This window comes from Vidua macroura, chromosome Z (genome assembly GCF_024509145.1).
Source record: "Vidua macroura isolate BioBank_ID:100142 chromosome Z, ASM2450914v1, whole genome shotgun sequence".
Taxonomy (NCBI): Eukaryota; Metazoa; Chordata; class Aves; order Passeriformes; family Viduidae; genus Vidua; species Vidua macroura.
In genome coordinates, this window is record NC_071611.1 from 33,190,775 (window position 1) to 33,214,948 (window position 24,174).

The window sequence follows — 24,174 nt, forward strand, 5'->3', positions numbered from 1 at the left end:
CACTACGAGAAGCCAAACTATGACATTTTGTGAATGGCAAGAAATTCTATGGTAATGGTAACTAATTTCTTCAACTCAGAGGATTATTTGGAGAGCAAAATATTTTTCCCCCCTACAGCTGCTAACAATTCAATGTAAACTATGGTGGCAGCGTATAAGTTGCACAAGATGTTTACAGACTATCCTCAAGGTAATTTTATCCAACCAGCCCTACTCAAGCAGAGTAATTTGCTTGAGAAAAACCAGAACCAAGTATTATCCAACATATGTAAACAGCATCTTATGTATTACATTCAAACACAATATAGACTTGCAGCTAACCAGATAAAGATATAGAAGTATTTTACAAAAACTTGTAAGAATTTGCCCCAAGTGTGAGTGCAACCCCTTAAAGTAAGGAAGAAGAAATCAGCAATGTAAACATCATATTCCTCTCAGAGATGGGCTCCAGATGCCGATAACCTGCTGTAATGTCCTTTCCTCTCACCACTGCCCAAGAATGAAACCAGCAACCTCATGGTCCACAGCAGCTGCAGAAGGGTGACCACAGCACCAAGAACAGGGGAAGGAAGCAAATATGTGCATAAACCTCATTATTCTTTCTTTTTGTGTAACAGTGCTGAATTAATAATGATCTGACATATAGAATTTTGGTTATACTTCCAACAAATTATTGCCATACTTAAATAGGAGGTATACTTTCTCTTTGCCAACAAACAAGATTTTGAGCATAGCATACTTTCTATATCTTAAATGCTATTCTGATGTATTGTCAGTACCTTTCAGAAAGAAACCTGAAGTTTTCTCTAACAAAATGCAACACCCCTCCAAGTTTGTTAGCTATGTGACTGTTATGGACAAATTCAATTGGGGAGGCTAATTATAGATAAATCAATTAACAAGAATTTATTAAGCAAGCGGTATTAAGCAAAAAACAGCGCTGGGCAGCCGGGGAGTTTCCACTCTGCCATGGCGCACCTTCCCCCTTTGACCTTTTTGTTTTTATAGTCCCCCCTTTTTTTCGGTTGACGTATTTTCTCTCGATGTACTCTGCGCCAATTGCAATGTGTACTCTGTGCAATTGGTTGCTAGGGGGTCCTTTTTCTCTCTGCCCTTGGTGGTCATAGGGATGAAGGCTCCTTATCTTCTTTGCCGGTTATCCTTGGCCTAAAAGTTAGCTTGTATATAGTTAGTTACACAGTCTTCTGTGCTAGCTGCATTTGCACAATTCTTAAGCAGAATACTTGTTGTTTATCAAGCCCCCCCTTTTTTTTCTCCTCTTTCTCTTCTCACAGTCTGAAATTCTCTATTCAGTTTAAATTCTTATCTTCTTTCAATGTTCGTTTTGATGAACAAAGACCTTTTTATTACAATCCCTTCTCTTTCTCTTTACCAATTTGTTCATTAAAACGCTTTAACTCTTGGTGGCTTAAGAGCAGGGTTTCATCTACTTCTGAGTCCCTGGGCAATGCTTCGTACCTCTCCCTAATAAGCATTAGATGAGCTGCCTCTAGTCTTCCTTTTACAATGTCTATGATTTTATTAAAAATGCAAGGTCTGAAAGTCAAACCTAGTAACAACAATATCACAGGACCTGCAATTCCCCATATACAGAATTTCTCCTTGAGTGCCATACCATGGAACTTTGCATCCTTTAGGATAGCATGAGACCTGTAAAAATTTATCTGGATGGGTGACAGCCCAGGCAGTTGCTATGGTTTCACAGCCCCAATATCCACACAGATATTCCCCAGGGTAATTACCATATCCCCTCCCAGGATTGGAACTAGGACACCAATAGATAGCGTGGAAGTCAGGTTTACTCCATCCCCACACAGAGTTCACCAAGTCCTCATTAGTAACTAAAAAAGTAGGAGCTACAGTGGTGGCATTTTGCTTAACAACTTTCCCTTGGTCTATTTTGGTCAGAGTCCAATTAAATGGATGGTGTGCATAGTCCCCTTGTACAGGCCAGGTACAACATATAACTAATATGTACAGAATTTGCCAGCAAGGGTGGAGTCCAAACTTCCCCAGAACTTGATTATCATTATTTCCCCCTTCCCACTGTTTGGTTTGACATGTTATTGCCGGCCTCACCTTTACCCTTGGGAGATCAGTATCCTTGAGGCAGTTCTTGAAATACCTTTGAATTGTCCCAGTTTGAGGGCTCTTTCCTCCACTGCTTCTTATCCCTCTGCCTCGCTCACCGACCCGGTTGCTTCGAGCCGCGAGGTGTACCATCTTCTCGGCAGCAAGGATATTCTTCAGGAGGACCCTTACTCTGTTTTTGCTGCCTCTTTTTGAATGATTCCCAATTCTTATCCTTCACTTGCGGTGAATTACACTGAATTCCAGGTAAAGTCTTCTGGAATTCTCTTTTATAATTTGAACAATTAGGGGAATTGGTTCATTAGAGTGGTAACAACAATTTTCAGGCCTAGCCCCCTTAGTAAACACCTCCCACCACTCTTGGGATTCCCTTGGTAGGGTCCCGTTCTCTTCTCTAATCTCTAGGACTGACTTTGTCAGTTCTCTTTCTAATTGGTAACACCCTTTACATGTCTTTTACCCCTTAGGAGGGGTACCTCTATAACTATGGACCCACCACCGTTCCTGGCAGATTTTACAAATATAGCATACAAAAGGGTAACAATCACAATCCTTATTTGTACAATAGACTCTAAAATCATCAGTTATAGGATATCCATAATCCAATATCTCACTATACCAGCTGGTTTGTACAATTTTTGCTGAGTCCATTAAGTCCGTTTAAATGTGACCTTAAGATCTCCGGGTTGGCTGGTTATTCTCCAGGGGTCTTCGGCAGCAGCAGCAGTAATCGGTCCCTTTATTCGGCTCACATGTGTCCATCCCTTCTCGGCGGTTCTGACTGCAGTTTCTGTAGTAAGTAAAACAACATAGGGGCCTTCCCAGTTTGGGATTAGTGAGGTTTCTTTCCAGGTTTTTTATTAACACCTTATCACCTGGTTTTATATTATAAAAGGGCCTTTTTAAATCAGGAAGACTGAAAACCGGTGCATTTACTAATTCTGCCTTGAGGTCCTGTAGTTTTTCCTCATCTTCCCAAGTCCACTTAAGCAAGCCTTCTTTTGTTAGTTTCTCATATAGGAATTTTACTTTCCCGCTAAATCCCTCTATCCATTGTCTACAGTACCCAAACAATCCTAACAGCTGTCTAACCTCCCGCTTTGTCCTTGGCCCTGGCATAGCTAAGATTCCCTTAACCCTTTCTGGGTCTAGTTTCTTCGTTCCTTGACTCAGTCTATGTCCGAGATACTTCACCTCTTTTTCCACAAATTGTAATTTGGATTTTGACACTTTGAGTCCTTTCAGGCTTAGAAAATTGAGTAATCTTATACTCTCTTCCCTGACAATTTCCTCTTCTTTCCCAGCTACTAACAAGTCATCTACATACTGAATCAGGACAGCCCCTTCTCTCAACTGAAAATCTGTAAGCAGCTGCTCCAGTGCCTGGCCAAATAAATTAGGGGACCCTGTAAACCCTTGTGGAAGTACCGTCCAACAGAGTTGTTGTTTCCTGTGGGTGTCTGGGTCTTCCCATTCAAAGGCAAAATAGTCCCTACAACTTTCTTTAAGGGGACATGCCCAAAATGCATCCTTTAAATCTATAACACTATACCACTGATTTTTGGGGCCTAACTGACTTAATAAAGTATGAGGGTTAGTTACTACAGGGAATCTTTCTACAGTCCTTTTGTTAATTTCTCGTAAATCATGTACCAAGCGGTATTTCCCATCGGGTTTTTTTTAACAGGAAGGATAGGAGTATTAAAAGGGGACATGCAGGGTTCTAATAACCCTTGTGCTTTTAATCTTTCAATTTCAGGTTTGACCCCTTTCCTTCCTTCATTTGGAATTGGGTACTGCTTAACTCTAACTGGGACTTCAGGATTTCTTAATATTATCTCAAAAGGTTTTATGTCCAATTGGCCTGCTTTTTCTGGGGTATACCACACTTCAGGGTTAATTTTCTGTTCGTCCTCTACCCGAAGAGGACATAATTTAATATTTAGCTTCTTGTCATTTATGTCGATTCCAATTCCTAATTCAATCATCAAATCTCGTCCCAGTAAGTTATAGTCAGCCTCTGGAACTAACAACAGTGACCCTATACCTATTTTGGAGCTGGTTTCAAAAATCATGTCTTTGATTACAGGCACTTTAAAGGCTTCCTCTTTTGCCCCGACTACCTGTATTGTTTCTCTTGATAATTTATACCCTGAGGGAAGGGTTTGAACCGTTGATCTCTCAGCTCCTGAGTCCACAAGAAACTCATATTCTTGCTGCTGGGGACCAATTTTTAGTTTTACCAGGGGCTCTGTTTTTTCCTGGGTCCCCAGCAAATAGAGCCCCTGACCCCCTCAATCTTCCTTGAATTGCTTTTCATCTGCCAACCTTTTTCTGCATTCCCGCCGAAAATGCCCTCTCTTACCACAATAAAAGCAGCTTCCTTGTCCACTCTCCTTTTCTTTTCTCCCTTCTTCCACCTTCTGGCCCTTCAGCTTACTTCCCTGGAACTGACTAAGCGTTCCCCTCTGCCCTTCACGTACCACAGCCATCATCACTCTTGCTTGTTTCCTATGTCCTTCCTCCTCTCTCCGTACATACACTTTCTGAGCTTCCCGCAACAATTCATCCAGGCCTCTACCATGCCAATCCTCAATCTTTTCCAATTTTCTCCTAATATCAGGCCAGGCTCTGGCCACGAACTGGGTCTTTAACAACATCTGTCCTTCCGGAGTGTCAGGATTTACTCCGGAGTACAGCTGAAAAGATCTCCGGAGCCGTCCTAACCATTCCGTGGGGTCCTCATCTTTCTTTTGACTCTCACAAAAAGCTTTATTCACATTCTGCCCCTTAGGGACTGATTCTCTGATCCCCTGGATAAGAATTGTTCTTAAGTCTGCCATATGTGTCCTATGCAGGGGATCCTGCTTATCCCAATTAGGACGCTGTAAAGGCCATTTAGTATCTGCTTGGGGTCCTGCCTGATGGTCTCTATTCCAAATTCTCATACCGGCTGTCCTGATCATCCCTCGCTCCTCAGATGTGAATAAAATCCCCAGTATTGACTGCATTTCGTCCCACTTATACACGTTGGGCCCCAGAAACTGATCCACCCGCTCTGCAACTCCGAGGGGGTCTTCCAATAGATGTCCCATTTCTTTCTTGAACTCCCTCACATCTCCTGAATTAAGAGGTACCTCCACATAACCTATTCCCGGAATTTGGGCTGGTTGTCCCTGCTGACCAGCATTAGGATTAGGGATCATTCCCAAAGCTACTTCCCTTAATGGATATAGAGCTTGCCTTTCCCTCTCGCTTTTCCCCCTTGTTAGGCTACGAGTAACACGACGATTTTCCTCAGGGACCAGTTCCAGGATTTCTACTTCCTGGTTTTCAAAATCCCCCCCTTGATCTAAATTGGGGTAGGCTACTGGTGGTGCTGGTGGAGGTGGAGGAGGGGGAGGTATGTATGGTAGAGGGGGTGCAGTTGGAACCTCCTCAGGCTTTTTATTTTTTTTTTTTTTTTTTTCTCCCTGGGTGCTTAAGGCAAAAAGTTTTGCTCTTGTTTCCCCCACTATCCAGAGAGCAGCGTACTTGCTCTCTTCCATATCAAAAGGTTCCTTAGAATTTACATAAATGTTTAATGCCTGGCAAATCCAGTCCTCGAATCTTCCAAACACTGGCCAAAATAAATTATCATCACAGATTTGTTTCCCTCCCCATACTTCCATACAATAATGTATCATTTTTGCCCTATCCTTCCCTTTTCTTGAAGGGTATTCATCCCAAGATTTTATTATTAAACCTAACGGACTGTCAGGTGGTATCTGGGAACTTTACCGGGGTCCCCGTCCCCATGGAATCAGAGGGCTTGCTTTTCCTCTGTCCCATCTTCCAGGACACCTTCACACACACACACACTCGCGGCCCCCTGTTCGTGGCTCAGCCCCTCTCGGGGTCTGGAAACCGCACTACTTAGAGGTTCACACTTGCCTCGTCCTAAAAGGACATCTCGTACGTTATGTCCTGGGATCCCAACCCCAACTGAGCGGATTCCCACTTTTATACTCACGCTGTCCTGCATCTTCGCCCAGGCTTCGTGCACAAAGATTACGGGGTTACCGGTATCCCTTTTGCTTAATACCGAATTTAGGTTTGTCGGTAAGGGCCCAAGAAGGCAAAGCCTGCACCAGGGCCGCTGAAAAGGCAGCGGGGCGCCTCCCTGATTAGGAATTCCTGCCCGTTTGCCCTTATCCGAGTCACGGCACCAAATTTGTTATGGACAAATTCAATTGGGGAGGCTAATTATAGATAAATCAATTAACAAGAATTTATTAAGCAAGCGGTATTAAGCAAAAAACAGCGCTGGGCGGCCGGGGAGTTTCCACTCTGCCATGGCGCACCTTCCCCCTTTGACCTTTTTGTTTTTATAGTCCCCCCTTTTTTCGGTTGACGTATTTTCTCTCGATGTACTCTGCGCCGGTGCAATTGGTTGCTAGGGGGTCCTTTTTCTCTCTGCCCTTGGTGGTCATAGGGATGAAGGCTCCTTATCTTCTTTGCCGGTTGTCCTTGGCCTAAAAGTTAGCTTGTATATAGTTAGTTACACAGTCTTCTGTGCTAGCTGCATTTGCACAATTCTTAAGCAGAATACTTGTTGTTTATCAAGCCCCCCCTTTTTTTTTCTCCTCTTTCTCTTCTCACAGTCTGAAATTCTCTATTCAGTTTAAATTCTTATCTTCTTTCAATGCTCGTTTTGATGAACAAAGACCTTTTTATTACAGTGACCATGCTCTGTTTCATCAACGGGGAAGGCTATTAATTTATCTACTATAATGTTCCATAATGCCTCAATTTTATGATTTTGTGCATATTATAATTATAACTGCAAGTACAGAGTAAAGTATGCCTTGAGGCAGTAAAAAAAAAGATTCAACATAGCACGAGATGGAAATTTCTTAGAGCTGGATTTAATACTCCCTTTATCTTACAGATTTGCCAAGAGCTTCAAAATTAGTTTAGGCTCCCATTTTTCTAGGTCTTGTCCAAGCATGTAGGAAGAGACACTCTTTGCCCAGAACACAAACACTGCAGGACAGAGACTGAACAGCCTTTTGTGAAGTCAGCTCTGGCAGTAGATTTCATGATGGAGCAGGAGGAATCTACTTCCGCCAGGCTTACAGTTCTTACAATAAAATACTTTCCCTAAGCATAACTCAAGAACTGTAGTGGGTGACCAAGAATGCAATGAAATACAGATCATCTACCTGCTATAGTATTAATGTAGACAAATCTTTCACTGCGTAGGACATAGAAGACAGGCCTGCAAGAGCGAGACTAGAAGCTTGCAAGGTGAAATAAACAGTTCTTCACACACATCTACTTTTGTGGGCTTAATTTACTTTCATTGCACCAGCACATGGTGTTAGTATTGCAGTTCAAGTTCCCGTTATAGCAGCTGGGCAGACTTCTTGACTCATTGACCAAAATCTTCTAATGGCCAAAGCCTATAATGTACATTTAGATTCTAAGAGTGCCTCAGAGGCTAAAGATGATGATGAAATTCCTGGGTACAGAAGTAAGAGTTTTGGTCCCAATGAGCTTGTGTGCAGCAGGATTTCAGGATGATTAGTAGTGTTAAGTCTCTGCTGCCTCATTTCCGTCAGCAGTCTGAAATTCAATTACACAGCAGTTTTCTTGCAGAACAGTCCTGCAGTCCTGCTGCTAGCTGTGGATTATGTTTTAGACTTTACTTGAACAGGAAGTACAGGGGGTGATTTTTATGTAGCCTGTTTTGTAATATTGACACATGGGGAAGCTCTGTCTTCCTTGCAATTCAGCAGTTTTCCCAAGCATGAATTATAAATACCCCTAGATTCTTATATTAACCATGGTTTCAGCTATGACAAGGATTATCTCAACTTAAGGAGGAGAGAAAGAAAGAAAGAAAGAAAGAAAGAAAGAAAGAAAGAAAGAAAGAAAGAAAGAAAGAAAGAAAGAAAGAAAGAAAGAAAGAAAGAAAGAAAGAAAGAAAGAAAGAAAGAAAGAAAGAAAGAAAGAAAGAAAGAAAGAAAGAAAGAAAGAAAGAAAGAAAGAAAGAAAGAAAGAAAGAAAGAAAGAAAGAAAGAAAGAAAGAAAGAAAGAAAGAAAGAAAGAAAGAAAGAAAGAAGAAAGAAGGAAGGAAGGAAGGAAGGAAGGAAGGAAGGAAGGAAGGAAGGAAGGAAGGAAGGAAGGAAGGAAGGAAGGAAGGAAGGAAGGAAGGAAGGAAGGAAGGAAGGAAGGAAGGAAGGAAGGAAGGAAGGAAGGAAGGAAGGAAGGAAGGAAGGAAGGAAGGAAGGAAGGAAGGAAGGAAGGAAGGAAGGAAGGAAGGAAGGAAGGAAGGAAGGAAGGAAGGAAGGAAGGAAGGAAGGAAGGAAGGAAGGAAGGAAGGAAGGAAGGAAGGAAGGAAAGGAAAGGAAAGGAAGGAAAGGAAGGAAAGGAAGGAAAGAAACCTCCAAAAAGCAAAAACAGGATTAAAAATAATGAATTTCTAAAACGTTTTGCCAGGCATACTGTCCCTATTGTTTAGTCTGCTTAGTGTGCTCTGCTCAGTATGAAACACCTCGCTGAGCAGGTCGGGAGGCCCTGAACACATCACTCCTTAGCCAGTCATGTGAAGACTAGCGCGGTTTGTTTCGGCAACGGTCATGTATGGATTTTGTCACTATACTGACCATAAAAGCATGCAAGCAAATGTGTGTGGGGTGTTTTGTTGTTGTTGTTGTTTTGTTGTTGTTGTTTTGTTTTTGTGTTGTAGGCTTTTGTTTGGTTGTATTATTATTATCATTACTACTATTATTATTATTAATAATAATAATAATAATAATAATAATAATAATAATGATAATAATAATAATTAGCGGCATCTCATCAGCCAACACCAGCAAGTGCAAATCTTTTCTTCCCGGCACTTGGCTCACGCTTGTCCGCACGGTAAGGCCCTCGCCTGGCAGCCCGGGTACATCGCCCCGCCGCTTCCTGGGAATCGTAGTCCTGCGCTCCGCAGCGCCTGGACGGCTTCCTCGGCGCAGCCGCTCCAGGAACTACGCGGCCCGACACGCCCGGAGCTCCTGGCACGCCCGGAGCCGCCGCCGCGCTTCCTGTGGCCGCGGCGGGAGCGCCGCACCGCCGGGGCCGAGCCGCAGGTACAGGAGCCGCGTCAGGCGGGGCGGCGGCGGCGCCCGGGCGGGGCAGCTCGACGGGAGCGGCCGCTGGGGGTCTCGGGGCGCTCCGGAGTGCGGGAAGGCGGCGCCGCCGTGTCCTCCTCCGCGTCCCGCTTCGCGCCCTCCTCAGCCCGCCTGGCTCGGGGGCGCGACCTGCGAGGTGGAGGGGCCGGGCAGGAGCCGCTCCGGCCGCAGGCACTGACTGGCCACGCCGTGTTCGTGGGAAGACGGGCAGATCGTCAGAGCGGGGGCGGAGGTACAGGAACAGCATGGAAGCTTTTCGGCCGGTCCGTGAGGCAGGGAAATGTTTACGTCGGTTTTCACGGGCCTGAGGGAGAACCCGTTAAGTTAAAAACAAAAATCATGCTTAAAATGTAACTTAGCCTAAGTGATAGTGTTTCGTTTCTGTAAGTATTTATCTGCAGTGCCCACAAATATATAAATTATACAAGCTTTATCCGTCCAAGACAAACCTAGTTGAACATGCTATTTCTTTTTAATTTTACTTAGATTTATCATTTGGCATTGACCATGTACCTGTTCGTTCAGTCAGAGCTACACGAAAGTTCAGCAGAAGTTCAGCTTGTATATTCAAAAGGGTTTTTTTCTTCAAAAAGTTGCTAACTTACTTTGCTTATGCAGTTTTAATCGCCTTTAACCAATGCAGTTGTGGAAGAGTATGGACAAGCTGAGGTGTCTAAGGTGCCACAAGGGGAGACATGCTGTCCCTGTTTTAAGGAGCTCTTAATGTATGCTGCTACTTTCATGACCAGTATAGCATCCTTCAGTCCCTTCTGACTGAGGATTCACTCTAGGAACTGAGAAACTCTGCTGTCCTGTGTTGAAGTTCTCATCTTTCAGTATAGACTGTGATTATTTCTCATATGTGCACAGCCTGCAGCTTACTTGGGTATTATGCCTTGAACTGTATTCATCCTGCTCAGAATTTAAGAGAAGACCAGATTACTCGAAGTGGCACTTTTAAAAAATAATTTCGTTGTTTGAACTAAATACTTTGATTAGCAGATTCTGGTATTAAAACCATGAGTGTGAGGTACTTTCTAGAAAGAGTGACTTTTAATAAGAAATGAAGTATAAAGAGCTCTCAGTGCTCCAGCTGCTCTTTGTACAGCACCGTGATGGCATGGTGGAGGCTGTGGGAGTAGTGATCCTTTCAGCCTTTCTCCTCCTGCCCATTGTGGGAAGTTCTCTGATAAGTACCAGCTAAGCACAGTCCATGCTTCTGGGATGGTTGGAATGATTGACTAACTGAACACAGTTTTGTTCCTGCCGGTGTAAACCTGTGTGCTAGCTCTCTTGCATGGCCTGGGCTGTAACTCTGAATGATCTGTCTCGTCTTAGAGCTTCATCACACATGTATAACTGAGCCATAAACTGCTGTTGTTAAATTCACAGTGGAAGCCAACTAATATGGTTTTGCTATCCAGTGCTGACATTATTAGATCACAGGCTACAGTGAGGTTTGTAAATTTACCATATCCTTGTCTTCTTCGTGCTTTCTAGACTTTGAAACCATGTTGAGAGAATCTGAAGACAGTGAAAGCAGAAGCTCATAGGGCTGAGCCAGTGAGGATTAATGAAGGTCCAGTCGTTTTAAGATTACCATCTAAAAGTCATGTGGAGTGTACCCTAGAATGAAACTGGGGAAAAATAACTTGCATAGACTTAGGTGTTGCTTGACAGTTCATGACCAGCAACAGGAAACCTGTATTATTAAATTCTGACCCATTTGTTTCCTTTTGCTGCCCTTCTGATGTAGTGCTTCAGCTTTCAGAACAATAGAATGTTTTATAGGCATAGATAAAAGAGAGATTAACCTGGTTATTTCTTCTTCATTTTGCTTTTGTGCTTACAGTTGTCCTTTAAACTGTACTGGCTCCAGCTCCAGCCTTTACATGTGTCATAGCTGCATCTATTTGTAGAGTAGCCACTTTGCTGTTCATAAGCTTGCTGGTCATGAACTCAATTGTTATCAACAATAGGTACTTTAAAAATGCTGTCTTTGCAGACCCGGCTTCTAATTGACCCTAATGAGTCAAGTGAGCGCCAGCTCCACAAGCCTCAAATAATGCTGTCAAGACAAACTTAATGTGTGATATATTTTGGAATGATTATTTTTCTTCATGGAATACTATAAAATCTGGGTTCTTTCTTTACAGCAGTAGTGCAGAAAAAATCAAACTGGTGATTCCTGTTGTCAGCACTTATCATGCTGACTTGTAAAGCACAAGTTTTAAAGCACAGGTTTTAAAGAAGGGATCTACATTTGATGTCTGCTTAATCTGTCTCACAAACCATGGCCCGTGGAAGGAAGGGATGTCTATACTGTGTTCTTATGGAAGATTCTGGCTAAAACAATTGACTATTTGGGATTTGAATTTATTTCAATTTTCAATTCAGGCATTAGGAATTAAAATTTTTATCTGCATTTTTATGGCTAGATCTGAAGTCTGATTTAAATTCTTAAGGGAGATGCAAAATGCAGAACAAGTGAGGGGGATCATGTTTGAGACCTAGGTTTGTCTGTTCATAAAATGAACACAGGATGTTCAGTTGAGAAAGACTAGAATAGACTAAAATAAGGTAATAGCATATTCTAATTGGAGTGGCAGAGGACTGGGTGGATGTCTCTAGCAGTGTGTGAAATCTCCAGGGCCTGTGTTTTTGTTGTAGGAAGCTGATGCGCACCAGGATAAATTTTAACTGGAAGGGCGTCAGTAGGGAGAAAGCAGAAAGCCTAGAGCTGTAGAAAAATAAGAGGAGGCAGTAGAAAAGAAGTGTGTAAAAGGGTATCTGTAAGCAGAGTATGGAGAGGAACAGTGTATCATGTGAAAAGAAGTAAAAATATTGGTGTGAACTCTTTGTAAGTAGTGCTTAGTAAAGGTGGGTTGGGAAAACAATTTTGACAGTGTATAGGAGAATATAGAAAGAACATGAGGAGCAGAAGTCCATTCACTAAGCATCACCAGAGGAGCTGAGAAGGATGAGAGCATGTTTAGCTGGGGCCAAAGAACCAGAAGGGGTATTGTGGATAAGAAGGACTTCAGGGTAAAGAATCAAAACTGATGTTTTTTAGAAGGCTGGAGTGGCAAGAGAGAAAGCAGTAAGTTAAGGGTGGTAAGAGGGGCCCTTGGAAAGGATCTGAAAAAGGTGGAGGAATACTCCCTTTTAGGGAGTGTAACAGCAAACATTAAGTGTAGGAGTAAGTATGCTGTCAGCGAGTGCAAATAAGTCTCTTAAATTGCCTTGATTATTACCACTTGCATATTGTATCCTCTCAAAGAGCTAAAGTGACCAAGATACAATAATTCTTTTAAACTCAAAATTGTGCCTTTAAACTTAGTAACTGTTCAAATCTCTTGTCATGGATGTTGAAACTAGAAGGAATCTGTCAGCACTGCAACATGAAATAGCTTCTATGGTACTATCCCCTCCCTTGTGCAGGCATGCAAGCATATGGATAACAAGCCCAAATTTCAATGTTGATCTGGGTTTAAAGCAAAATAAAGAATGGCTAATTTTCATTTGTGTCAGTCCTCCTTGTCCAGTTCAGTATGGGATCACATAAATACCACTGAGCTGTCAAAGCAGGACTTGAACTTTGAGTACAATTTTCATAAACTGGGTCGTTTACTGATCCCCTCCTCTTGAGAGCAGAGAGCTATTACCTGTGTCTGTCTTGTAAAAAGCACTTCCTTGACAGGTAGAGCCAGTCTTAATGCTTCTGCAGTTCCTGCCACATTGTCCATCAGTGTCAGCAGTTTTTTCTACCCAGGAGAGTAGATGTGGTTGAAAACCAGTAACTTTCATTTTTCATCCTCTCCTTCAAATTCTTTGTCTTGTTTTGATTTGATTTGATATTATTTTTTTTTGCCAGAGGTATTAGCAGGATAAGCTAATGGAAGAGGATTGACAATATGAGTCTAGGAAGGGATAGAACTGTGTCTGCTTAACTTGGGTTGGTGTGATTTCTGAGATTGGGCCTTTATGGTGTATTTACGTGAGTGTGCAGAAGGATGATGCACACCTTATTCTTTCTGTCTTCTTCCGTTGCCATTCCAGGTTTCAAACAGCCAGCACTACCCTTCCTTGTCTTGTGGCAGCTCTGGATGTCATCTGTCTTTCCATCAGCCTAACATTTTACAGCATTCTGAAATGATGGAAGAGCTGATACTTCTACCTTTGTTGTTTGAAAGTGTCCTGGCTCTGACATTTTTGTTTGAAGGAGTCCTGCCTGAGAAATTCTTCATGAGATAGCAGAAATGAGTGCTGTTAAGCCATTATGTTTGTTCAACTGCACACAAGACCACAGGAAGTTCCATGTGAGGCTTGTAATTTAATCTGAGTAGAAATCCATTTGTTTAAAAGTGATCTTCTCCCCACTCTTTGGCCAGGAGTGGTCTAAATGCATATAATAGTTATTAATGAATTACTAAACCATTTATTACCTTTTATTCAAAAGACCTGGACACAGTAGGCTGCAATAATCTGATCCTTATTATGGGAAATATACTGGAACTGGAATAAACTGTATATGTGTTTGCTGCAAAGTTTGAAGTAATTTCGTGAAACAGTAGGCTCTTATAACTGATAGCAGTACCATTACACATTAAAAATACAGCTCCTTTAGAAATTTCTACTGCCTTTAGAAATTTAATTTGTACTGCCTTCTTGTGGTGCTAAAAGAAATTAAGGGCTGGATAGAGTGTTTTAAAAAACTACTGTCCCCACCGTACATGCCTCATGTTGTTTGCATTATGGAATGAGAATTCTCAAGTGGCATATTGAAGTTTTTTGCTAGTGCTTTTCAGCCCAGGAACTTGTAAAACTGCAGGACTAAAGTTAAATTCATTGCAGGGACATAGTTTTGCTTAACTCAGTGAACTCATTTCTTTTTTTCCTTTTTTCAGGCTAGAGTAACTGACAGAATCTAAAAGGAGACATTCACCAAATATGGAAGAGGATACCAAACCTGTCTTGGTTCCTGTGGGAGGTGATGAAAGCAATTATGGAATCATGAATATACAGTTTAATCCAGAAGACTATAAGTGCAAAAGGTATGAGGAAAGATGAATTACAGAATTACTGTAAGGGAAAGAGCTATTTAATCTTTGCTTTTGACAGCAGAATGCTACAAGGACGGAAGATTAAAATTTGGAAGCCAGGATCTCTGTACAAACAGTTGTCACTATATGATAGTATTTTACTTCCAAGCACCGGGTGAACAGATGTTCTTATTATGTTTTGTTTATAAGGATAAGGTTTTTCTACTGCCATCATTTCAGAGAGAGTCCTCCATTAAGAACTCATCATGAGGCTTTTAAAGTGCTCTTCAAACATTGAACAGCACGTGTGTAGAATGGAGCATGATTTTTTTTTTATTTAGAACAACTAACTGGAATGTTGAAACTATGCAAGCAAGTTTGCCCAATGTTGCTAGCAGTATGTGTAGACGGTGCTGTAGTGCTGTATGTATTCTGCAGGTGATGCTGGAAAAATATATTATTTGCTAGTACTAAGTGAGCTGAGTGACGTTTACTGCCATTTAAGAAAAACAGTGTAGTGCTTTCTAAGAGTAAGCAAATGTGAAAAATTCGTCAGTCCAGCCTTATTACTGTGCATTCAAAAATAATACCTCTAGCTAAGTAGTTATTTTACATGTTAGAGTTTAACGTCTCCAAAAAGGGGTTTGGAATTAGAGACTTCTTCTGCTGCAGTTGAGATTTTTGTGGGCTGGTTGCGGAACCAAAACTGAGATCAGAGTGGGGCCTGCCCTCCTCATACTAGCTGAAGGCATCAGCTTTCCCTTTCTAGATGAAGGAATAGCACCGTAGCACTTCTTGGACCAATTTATGGTTCATTTTTTTCCATTTTTCATATTTGCATCCATCATATTTCAGTAAAGCAGTTTTCCTGAAGGAACGGAAGATGGCACTGTTGCATACAAAATCCTGTTGTCAGAGGCCGCTTCACCAAAAAAAAAGAGTTCTTGAGGGTAGTGTTTTGATGGTATCAGCCTTCAGCTTTGGAAAGCTGAGAGCCTGTGTACATCCTCTTCTCTGCAAGTAAAGGGAGGAGGATAAGGGTCTGAGTGAATCCAGGGGAACAAAGGGAGTACAGGTCTAGAAACATACAGAATTGTGTTTATAAAGGCTAGTGTTTATAAAGGAAGTGGTAGAGTACTTGCAGGTGGCAAAGGCAACTGTGAGTGAATGTAAATGAAATCTTTCTCTTTTTGTGGAGTATCTGACCCCTTCCTGTCATAAGAAGACTGCTAATTTGTATGTATGATTTTCGGGAGCAACTTGTTTTGGAGGAAGTATGTGTTCTGTTTGAGGAGCAGTGTGTTTCAGGTGTTCTGGTGATGCAGTAGCAATAAGAGAGGTTTTTTGAAACACCTAAATGCTAAGACCTACTTTTCTAAGTGAGGTTAGGTATTGTTTCCATATTGTGTGATTGGGTTTTTTCCCTGTGATTTCTGGAGACTCAACTTCATAAAAGGTCATAGCCTGTGGCATTTGGTTCCCTTCCTAAAAGCAGAAGCATGCACTTGGCTTGTGTGCCCACATTCACTGCCTTCAGTTCTGCAGATCTGCCTGAATGTCCTTATTGCTCCTCTCTTGAATTCTTTCTCCCATTTTCCACGACCTAGCCTTTTTGCCTTCCAGGTATGCAGAGGCACAAGGATGAAGGGCATGAGGCCTGGGATATCAGAAAGGCCTGGAAATAATAGAGAGGTCAAACAAATTTGAACTCCACTTCTGTATTAGAACAGGCAGCCCCCACACTTTTAAAGGAAGAAATAAGGAAGAAGAAGCCGTTGGAGTCTTGTGTCAGTCGTGGTCAGAGCAAGTGGACAGTTTGAAGGGCTTCTTCATTAAACCTTTAGGGAATAGTGGCTCCTGGGAAGGAGAACTGTTAGGCATTAAAGTGTCCAACAGTGAAAATGCCGTAGTACAAAGCAGTGTGTTTTTGCTCTTACTTTGTTCCTGTTTTTTAACTTGGTATTCAGAAACTGGATCCTGAGTGCTTGGTAACTTTGCTTTGATTGAGATGGCTCTTCAAGTGTTGTGTATGATTTGTAGTAATTACTGTTTGTCTGTCTTAATGCTGTTCTATACTTTTGTTTGGGTTGTTTGAGATTTGAGCAATTTGCATAGTTATTTGGTTTTCTTAACAGCTTGGAGGATTTGGGATTTTTGAAAGGAATGCTTTTCAGTGTTTACATAAGAACAATAAGCAATTTGTTTTTTAGAGTTGTAAATTACTTTGTGTAGTGTTGTTTTGCTAATTTGAGGGAAATATAAAGCCACTTTTAATCCTTTTAAAGAGAATGTTATTGCTCCTCTCTCTTCACCGTATTCAATGTGTTTTTCCCATTTTGTATCTCCTTTTAAAAACTATAATATCATTGCTGCAGTGGCTTATTGGTGATTATTGTATGGAAAAGAGGGTGTTCCTTGTTTTCTTCAAACTGCTTTTTAAATCTGTACGTTGTCAACAGATAATGCAGTTATCAGCCAAGATGAACCTTCAAAGAAGCAATTGATGTTTTGTGCTCGTTCTTTTGCAAATGAAAAAACTTGACAATGCCTCCTGCTAAAGAGGAATCAAGTCTTCTGCCTTTTTTTCCTATTCTTTTTGAAGTCACACAGGTTCCCAGAATGTAGGAGGCATCAGTAAGTGAAATGAAACAGCTGTAAATTAAACAGTGTGTGTAGGTGGCAGTCAGAGAAGCTTTTTTAGTGCAAAAGTGGTTGATTCCTTTTATTTTCAGAGTTCTTTTAACTTAGGAGAAGGTCCTGTGCAAATCTGTCCTTTCTGCATTCATTATGCCTTCACCACACCACACCAGCATGATCATTTGACACCACTGTTTGCTTTCCCTATTTTTCTGTTTTATTATTTTGCCAACATTTTTGTGAATTCCTAGTATTGCTACTTACTAATTGGAAAGAATTGTGACCTTAATTAAGAACCTTCATATTTCTTGGTAAGTGAGAAGTAAAATAGCTTTTGTCTTTGAAGGGAAGAGGAATAGTGATTGAAGTGTGGTGTGGTAAAGCTTATGATTCCTCATTTGTTAAAATGTGCAAGCAATGTCATTATACTTCAAAAGGTTCTGCATCCAACATTTTAAGAAACTTGTGTGATCATGCTGTAATTACTATAATGGTGATATAAATGCAGAAAAATTTAGGTAAAGTGTATTGTGAAGATAATGAAGATCTTACAAAATATCTGTAAGCACACTGTTTGATACTTCAGTAAATTCAGACAGCTTAGGAAGTAAAAACCAAGTCCTTTGTGGAATTCTTTTATATAGTTTTCCTTAAGAGAAAGCTGATATCTGTAATCATAGATGATCCTGAGTTGTAACAGGCCCACGGGGATACTCATATTCAACTCCAGGCCTTCCACAAGACAACCCCAAGAACCAGATCATCAACCACATACCTGACGCTGTTGTCCAAATGCTTCTTGAACTCTGACAGGCTTGGTACCATGGCCAGTTCCCTGGAGAGCCTGTTCCAGTGCCTGGTGTTCCTATCCAGATAGGTAGTTGCCAATTATGAAATAGCTACCTATTCTTATTACTTCTTCTCCTTTCCTTAATTTCCAGTACAGTGAATCAGTTTTACTCCTTAGTTTGTCTTGTGCCATTTGCAGCATTCCTATAATAATTTGGTAACTCAGTAAGACAATAAAGCAGTATGAATTTTTTAGCTTTATTTCTCTGTAATTATCTGATTGCATCCCTGAAAAGTAAATGATTGATATGGGGTATCAAGGAAATATCTGCATTAAGCTAAAGTGGCTTCTTGTGGTCTGTTTGGAGGAAAGAAATTGTAAAGCACCCTGTAAAGAAGGTTTTTTCATATTTGTTTAAAAATAAAAACTTGTCTAAAGTCATTAATATTGCCATGTAGCGCTAAAAGACATAATAGTACAAAAAACTCTTATTATACTGTAATAGCTCAGTACTTAGCATGTTTTTGATCAGATCTCTAGAACCAGTTGTTTGATGTTTAAAAATACTTCAGCAAAGGTGCTTGAAAAGCAGTATTATTTAGTCTGAAAGTTCTTGAGGTATGTATTAGTCTTAGTCCTTCATTGCCCTACAAGTTGTAGTACATTGCTGATAATTACATAAGATGAATGTAGCACCCTTATGCAAAATTTTACATAGTTGACTAGTGTTCTTGTTATGCTGTTCCCTCTAGCTCTCCAAATCCAGCACTTGAACTTTGCTTATCACAAGGGGACAATGTTAATGATGAGCATCTCTTTTCTTTTTTTTTTTGCTTGCAAAATTGCTAGTGTAGTTAAAAATGTGAGGAAGTTTTGACAGAAGCGCTCTTCTTCCTTTTCCTGGACCAGTTCTAGAGAATTATTATTAACTCTCCCTTTTTGTGAGCAAGAAAAGATGAGTGTAGCCACAGGTTTTCTGGGAAGGGTTTCTGAAATACACCTGCTGGGTATAATGTATGGAAGTCCTCCTGCATGACGTCCTGCAAGTTGTCCATTTTCATGATCCTGTGGAAAACAGCTCTGTTTTGCTGTTGTGTTTGCCCTGGTAAAAGAGCACTGTTTTTCAAGCTAGCTGCTGAAGCTGCTGAAACAGTAATTGTAATTGTGTCTTTCAGTGTGTATGAAATTCAAGGGCTGTTATAGTTTATCTCAGCGCATGGGAATTGTCTGCATTGTTTCATGTCATAATCACAGTCATATAATCTCTCCCCTTCCCCCAGACCACATTGTCCAACGTTCTTTTCATAAATATTTTGCCATGTGAGAGATAGGATATAATTGCCTGTATAAATCAGATTTTTTTGTGAGAATGTAGCTGTAGTTGTAGCTGTTAATACTTGCATATGCTTGCTGATACTTGCTAGTGCTTGCCTGCTAGATATAAAGTCCCTAAATAGAGTTTTTCAAAATATATCCCAAATTATATCCTACCTGCTTTGGGCTTTGAAAAAGCCCATGAGTATTTTTGTATATTACCTACATGTGGAGTGAGTTAGCCCCATGTTCCTGTGTTTTGAGTAATAAAGCTATTGGTTAAAATTTATTTCTGTTAAATTGAGATATATTTCTAAATTTCTCATAAGAACACCACAAAAGTGCACTCATAAAACACATATTTCCCCCATTATGTCATAATCATAGAAAGAAGAGTCAATTGAGAATGTTTTAAAATTTAGAAGTATTCATTTTCATTTCAGTAAGTAGGAAACAACTTAGCAAATCTAGGCTATTTTTTTCACATAATGAAGGAATATGTAAGAATTAATTAAGTTTAAGATAAAACAAAGAATGAATTTGTGGAGATGGAACTTTCTGTTCTCTATTTTCCCTTTTTGTGAGTCAGGTTTACTTACTTTCATAGATACTCCCACCTACTGTCTGCCCTTAAGCACACAGGAATAGGAACCTATCTTCCTCTCTTAAAAGATAGAGCAAAGAACTTCAGAACGGTATTTCTTATCTTCCTTACAGATAACATGTAGTGTCATAGTACAAATGTGTACATGATTCATTGGGGAAAAAATGGGAACTGTTTTATGGATGTTATTGACTGCTGGGGTTGGAGCAGTTACGGAGAGGAGGGGTTGCCCAGATTCTTTGTAGTCTGAAACATAAATGGGTATTGAAAAACAGTAAATTCAAATAGTTTTTGCTCATATTACAGAATAAATGGCATGACTTTATTGCTGACCTAGTTTCTGTTGTTAGTAGTTGGAAGCTAATTGTGATCTCTGCTTCTATGGGTTTGAGTGATTTAAACATCAGCCAGGAAGAGGAAGATCAGAAAGCTGTTGTGGTAGTTTTAGAAATTAAAAGCACTGCTGAAAGGAAAAAAAATGCTGATGTATTAAGGCTTAGAAGACACCAGTGTCCTCTGTCTTGTTTGAGCAATTAGCCTCTCAGTGCTAGGAGTCAATGTTGTTTTTAAGCAAGAGCATAATATGCCTATATGGAAGTAAATTAGACTTGAGTTAGAAAAAAAATCTCGGCAATATCTTGATTCACACACATACACTACCAGACGGTAGTGCTCCTTGCATGAAGCTGCGTTTGTATGGTTATGTGACTTCAGGAGCAGCTTTCACTGTGCTTGCTCTGTACCTCTGTGTGTGCAGAGAAAATGAAGGGCATGTGGTGTTCCTGTTTTCTCCTTCAGCAGCCATGACTATGCCTGCAGTCTAACTCAGGTGAAGTAGAGGAAGGGGAGACAAAGTCCATTCCCCATTGCTTTGACTTAAAGATAGTATGAACACATGGTCTTACTTGGATTTGGTTGCTTCCCCACTAAACACAATTCCATATAGTGTTTTAAGCTAGATTAGTAGTTCCTAATCTTTTCATAGATGGTCCTCACTGCCACCGCTCATTCCTCTTTCTCTGCTTTCTGCTTCTGCATTCTCATGCTTTCTGTTTCTACCTCTGTTCCTCATCACTAGTTCTGGCAACACCAGTTAAAAGCACTAATAAGCTTGCCCAAGCTCATTAGCATGTATTTCTGTGTGTGATTCATTGTTGAAAACTAACAGCTGGATATTAGGTCTGGTGTTAAGTTGCTCCACAGAATCTGGCCTGGAGGCCATTTTAATATGGATATAAACTCACAGTTCTTTCACAGATGGCAGCTTCCCTCAATGGCATTGATGGATATTTTTTCATTTGCCTTGTGTCAATGAATGACAAAACCATCCTGAGTATTTCTGAGTTGTATATTGGATCTTGTGTTCCATGGTTTTAAGGGTTTTCCTTTCTTGCCTTTTTTTCCCCTCCTTTAGACCATTTCACGTGGAGCCCACAAACATAGTTGGTGTGAATGATGACATGCAAAGAGTCACTGATGAAGCTTCAGCAATGAATAAGCGGATTCATTACTATAGCAGGCTCACATCCCCTGCAGACAGGGCATTGGTAAGGCAAAGACAGGGTCTCATTAACTGGGTAGCCTCTGGCATGTTGGGTCTTAGACAGCCTGGATTTATATAAGCAGAAGAAATAAAGGTTGGGGGAGAATTGTTCTGCAGCTTGCTTTGAATCAAGCATGTAGTAGCTGAGTGCCTTAGAAAGGTTTTTTTTTTATCACAAGCTGTTATTTACTTCTTGTGCAATGCCTTCACCATTAAAAGAAAATATACAGACTGCATTCATTTTATAACAGTGATCCAGGCTGCCCAGATTGCTCTCACCTATGAGATTAAAGCAGTGGTCAGCTGCAGTAATTGAACTGCTGAGCTACCATGATCTCTTCATAGTGTGTTTACACACATTTTGCAGAAGAAAAATGCATTTTACTAGCTATCTAGCTAGAAATTCTATCAACTGTTGGGCTTTTCCCCCCAGGAAGAGAATTAGCATAGTACAACCTTCTCTTTATTTTTTTTTTTCTTTTGTTTTTTTTTTTTTTAATAAATTGTAATTTCCTGTGACTTACAATAGTTGACTTGCTGTGTTTGGGACAATTAGTTACATTGATGTTACTAATAAGTTTTGGTTTTTTATCCATTTGTTAGATTGCTCCTGATCACGTCCTCCCAGCTCCTGATGAAATCTATGTGTACAGTCCATTAGGAACTGCTTTTAAAGTCAACAGTTGCACAGATGGCTATGGTAAAAACTCCAGTCTGGTGACAATGTATGTTAAACACCTTGCCATATAATAGCCACAAAATGCATGACTATTGAATGTTCTATATTAACAACATAGCTGTTGTTAACTAAGACAACAATGTGAAGTAAGAATGGTTTTTAAAATATTCACTGGATTTTTTCTTCCTAGATTTATGATATGGAATACCATGATGGGTACATCCATATTAAGTATCCCATGGGGAATGAAACAGGTAAACTATGAAAAATGTATGCATATGAAAATGGTTTTGGCAACATGGCCTATTCTTTTTTTGTAGTATATTAATAAATAAAATGAACTGTATTTCTCCCTCTTAACAGGCAGGCTTCACTTCTGGAATTATTCTCATCTTACTGATGGGCATTTTGACTCTTTATTGCTGTTACAGAGTTGTGAAATCACGGCAAATGATATGTAAGAAATCCAAAGCTTCATCATGCAAATACTTTAAGTGTGAAATACCAATATGTATTAGATTCTGTTTGTGTGTGTCTTTACTATATATTAGACCTGACCTGCAAATAAAAGCTCTTCTTTGAATATATCTATTTTTGTAGTCTGTGCCTAAGCTTTGTGTGCTAAATTACTGTCTTCCCTTATTAGATATTCCTTCAGTTTCTTGGGACCTAAGTATTATAGCCAAACTTAAACTCTTCGCAAGCAGGGTTTCAGATGTTCACTTACTAAGTTTCTGGGGATTTTGGGAGTTAGAGGCATCTTTTTGCCTTAAGCACTGTCCAGTTCTCTACACTTCTGATCAACTTGCACAATGGAGCAGCATGGGCTGTAGCTGTATCCCTTTGTGTTGTATGCTTGTATTACCCTAATATTTGTGTGTATTCTGTGTTGAAAGCCCTCTAACTATCAGCGGCTGAAGCAGTCATTGACAGCAGCTCTAATTAGAATGTACTTTTATTTTTCAAAACTCACCTTGGGGCTCTTCTTTGGTTGCTGCTTTTGTGCATAAACTAACATCTCACTTGCTCAAATAAAGGCCATTAAGACCTTTGTCAGTTTGTGACTGAATTAATTTCAGGGCATGAGGAATAGGTTAAGGAATAGTTCATGGTCTGGCCTCCTTTGCCATAACTTTTGCAAAAGGCTTTAGCTGCAAATGCATGGTGGCATTTTTGCCATGTCTTATTTCAGTGCTTCTGAAACTATTCAAAAGTAGTAGTATGGCCGCAATAAAAGTGTCTACTTTAGGCTTCTTCATTCAAACACTTAATGAGTGCCATATTTTAAAGTTACTGGCAATTTTCTTAGTCCTTGAAAGCACTGTGAATATGTGTCAGAGTATTCTTAAAAAAACCCCCACATTTTGTCCTGAATAGTTCTACTGACTCTAATGTATGTAACATTTTGTTTAGATACATTTTTGGATTTTATGTCTTTTTCAGCTTTAACAGATACCTCAAACTGGGAATTCCCAGATGTTTGCAAGTATTACTTTGGATCCTTTGGTCAATGGTCAAGCCTCTTATTTTCTATGGTATCACTTGTTGGAGCCATGATTGTTTATTGGGTACTTATGTCCAACTTTCTGTTCAATACAGGGAAATTTATATACAGTAAGTATACATTTTTGTTTAAGATTTACTGCAATCCTTTTTAAAGATCAACACTGCCTTATACTGAAAAAGGATTGTCCATTTTATGTAATCTTGATTTTCCTGCTACATTGTGTGAAAAAAATCAGTTGAGAAGAAGTAAATATGTGTGGTGTTATGGGCAAAGTTCTGTGTGTTTTCAAAGCCACTTTTTCAATTTCTCAAAGTGTAGTTTTCTTGGTATAGTTTAAACAACCTAAACCTGGCTGCTTGTTTCCACTCTGCTTTCACCCCCCCTTTGTTTGTATGGGTGTATCTATTTGAACAGCCATATAACAGGCTAGACTGTTGAAATTATTCAGGATAATGAAAAAAACATAGTTCCATTATAGATTTCAACAAACACGCTTAAAATATTTCCGTATAGGAAGTTTTTGCAAGCATCCATGAGGAAGCAATGAGCTCTATTGCAGTAAAAATGATTCTTAGTGTGCTAAGAATCTTAGTGTTCATTGCTACAAAAGAAAACACATTGAGGTTTTATACCCTGGTACATGCACAGGCACACAAGCATTTGTGTGTGCAATCATTGTAGAGTCGTGGGAATGGGTGATGGAATTGAGAGCTTTGAAAATCTGATTCATAGCATTGAGTAGGTTGACTAAGATTTAAACTACTCTGTTTGGAAGGTCATCTC

At 40.2% G+C, this 24,174-nt stretch overlaps 1 protein-coding gene across 5 annotated transcripts in view; it reads left to right on the forward strand.

Annotated features, from left to right (window-relative positions):
- The first annotated feature begins 9,164 nt into the window (after positions 1-9,164).
- SLC38A9 (solute carrier family 38 member 9) overlaps positions 9,165-24,174 on the forward strand; it is a 44,295-nt gene continuing 29,285 nt past the window's right edge. For 3 of the 5 annotated variants that reach the window (XM_054003962.1, XM_054003965.1, XM_054003967.1), the window contains exons 1-7: positions 9,346-9,507; positions 14,183-14,329; positions 21,077-21,209; positions 21,809-21,930; positions 22,075-22,138; positions 22,248-22,341; positions 23,328-23,498. In XM_054003962.1, coding sequence (XP_053859937.1) covers positions 14,226-14,329; positions 21,077-21,209; positions 21,809-21,930; positions 22,075-22,138; positions 22,248-22,341; positions 23,328-23,498 — 688 coding nt within the window. In that variant the 5' untranslated portion in view covers positions 9,346-9,507; positions 14,183-14,225. Of the gene's footprint in view, positions 9,234-9,345; positions 9,539-14,182; positions 14,330-21,076; positions 21,210-21,808; positions 21,931-22,074; positions 22,139-22,247; positions 22,342-23,327; positions 23,499-24,174 lie in introns of those variants that run through there. The other 2 variants (XM_054003964.1, XM_054003963.1) reach the window with 2 other exon arrangements.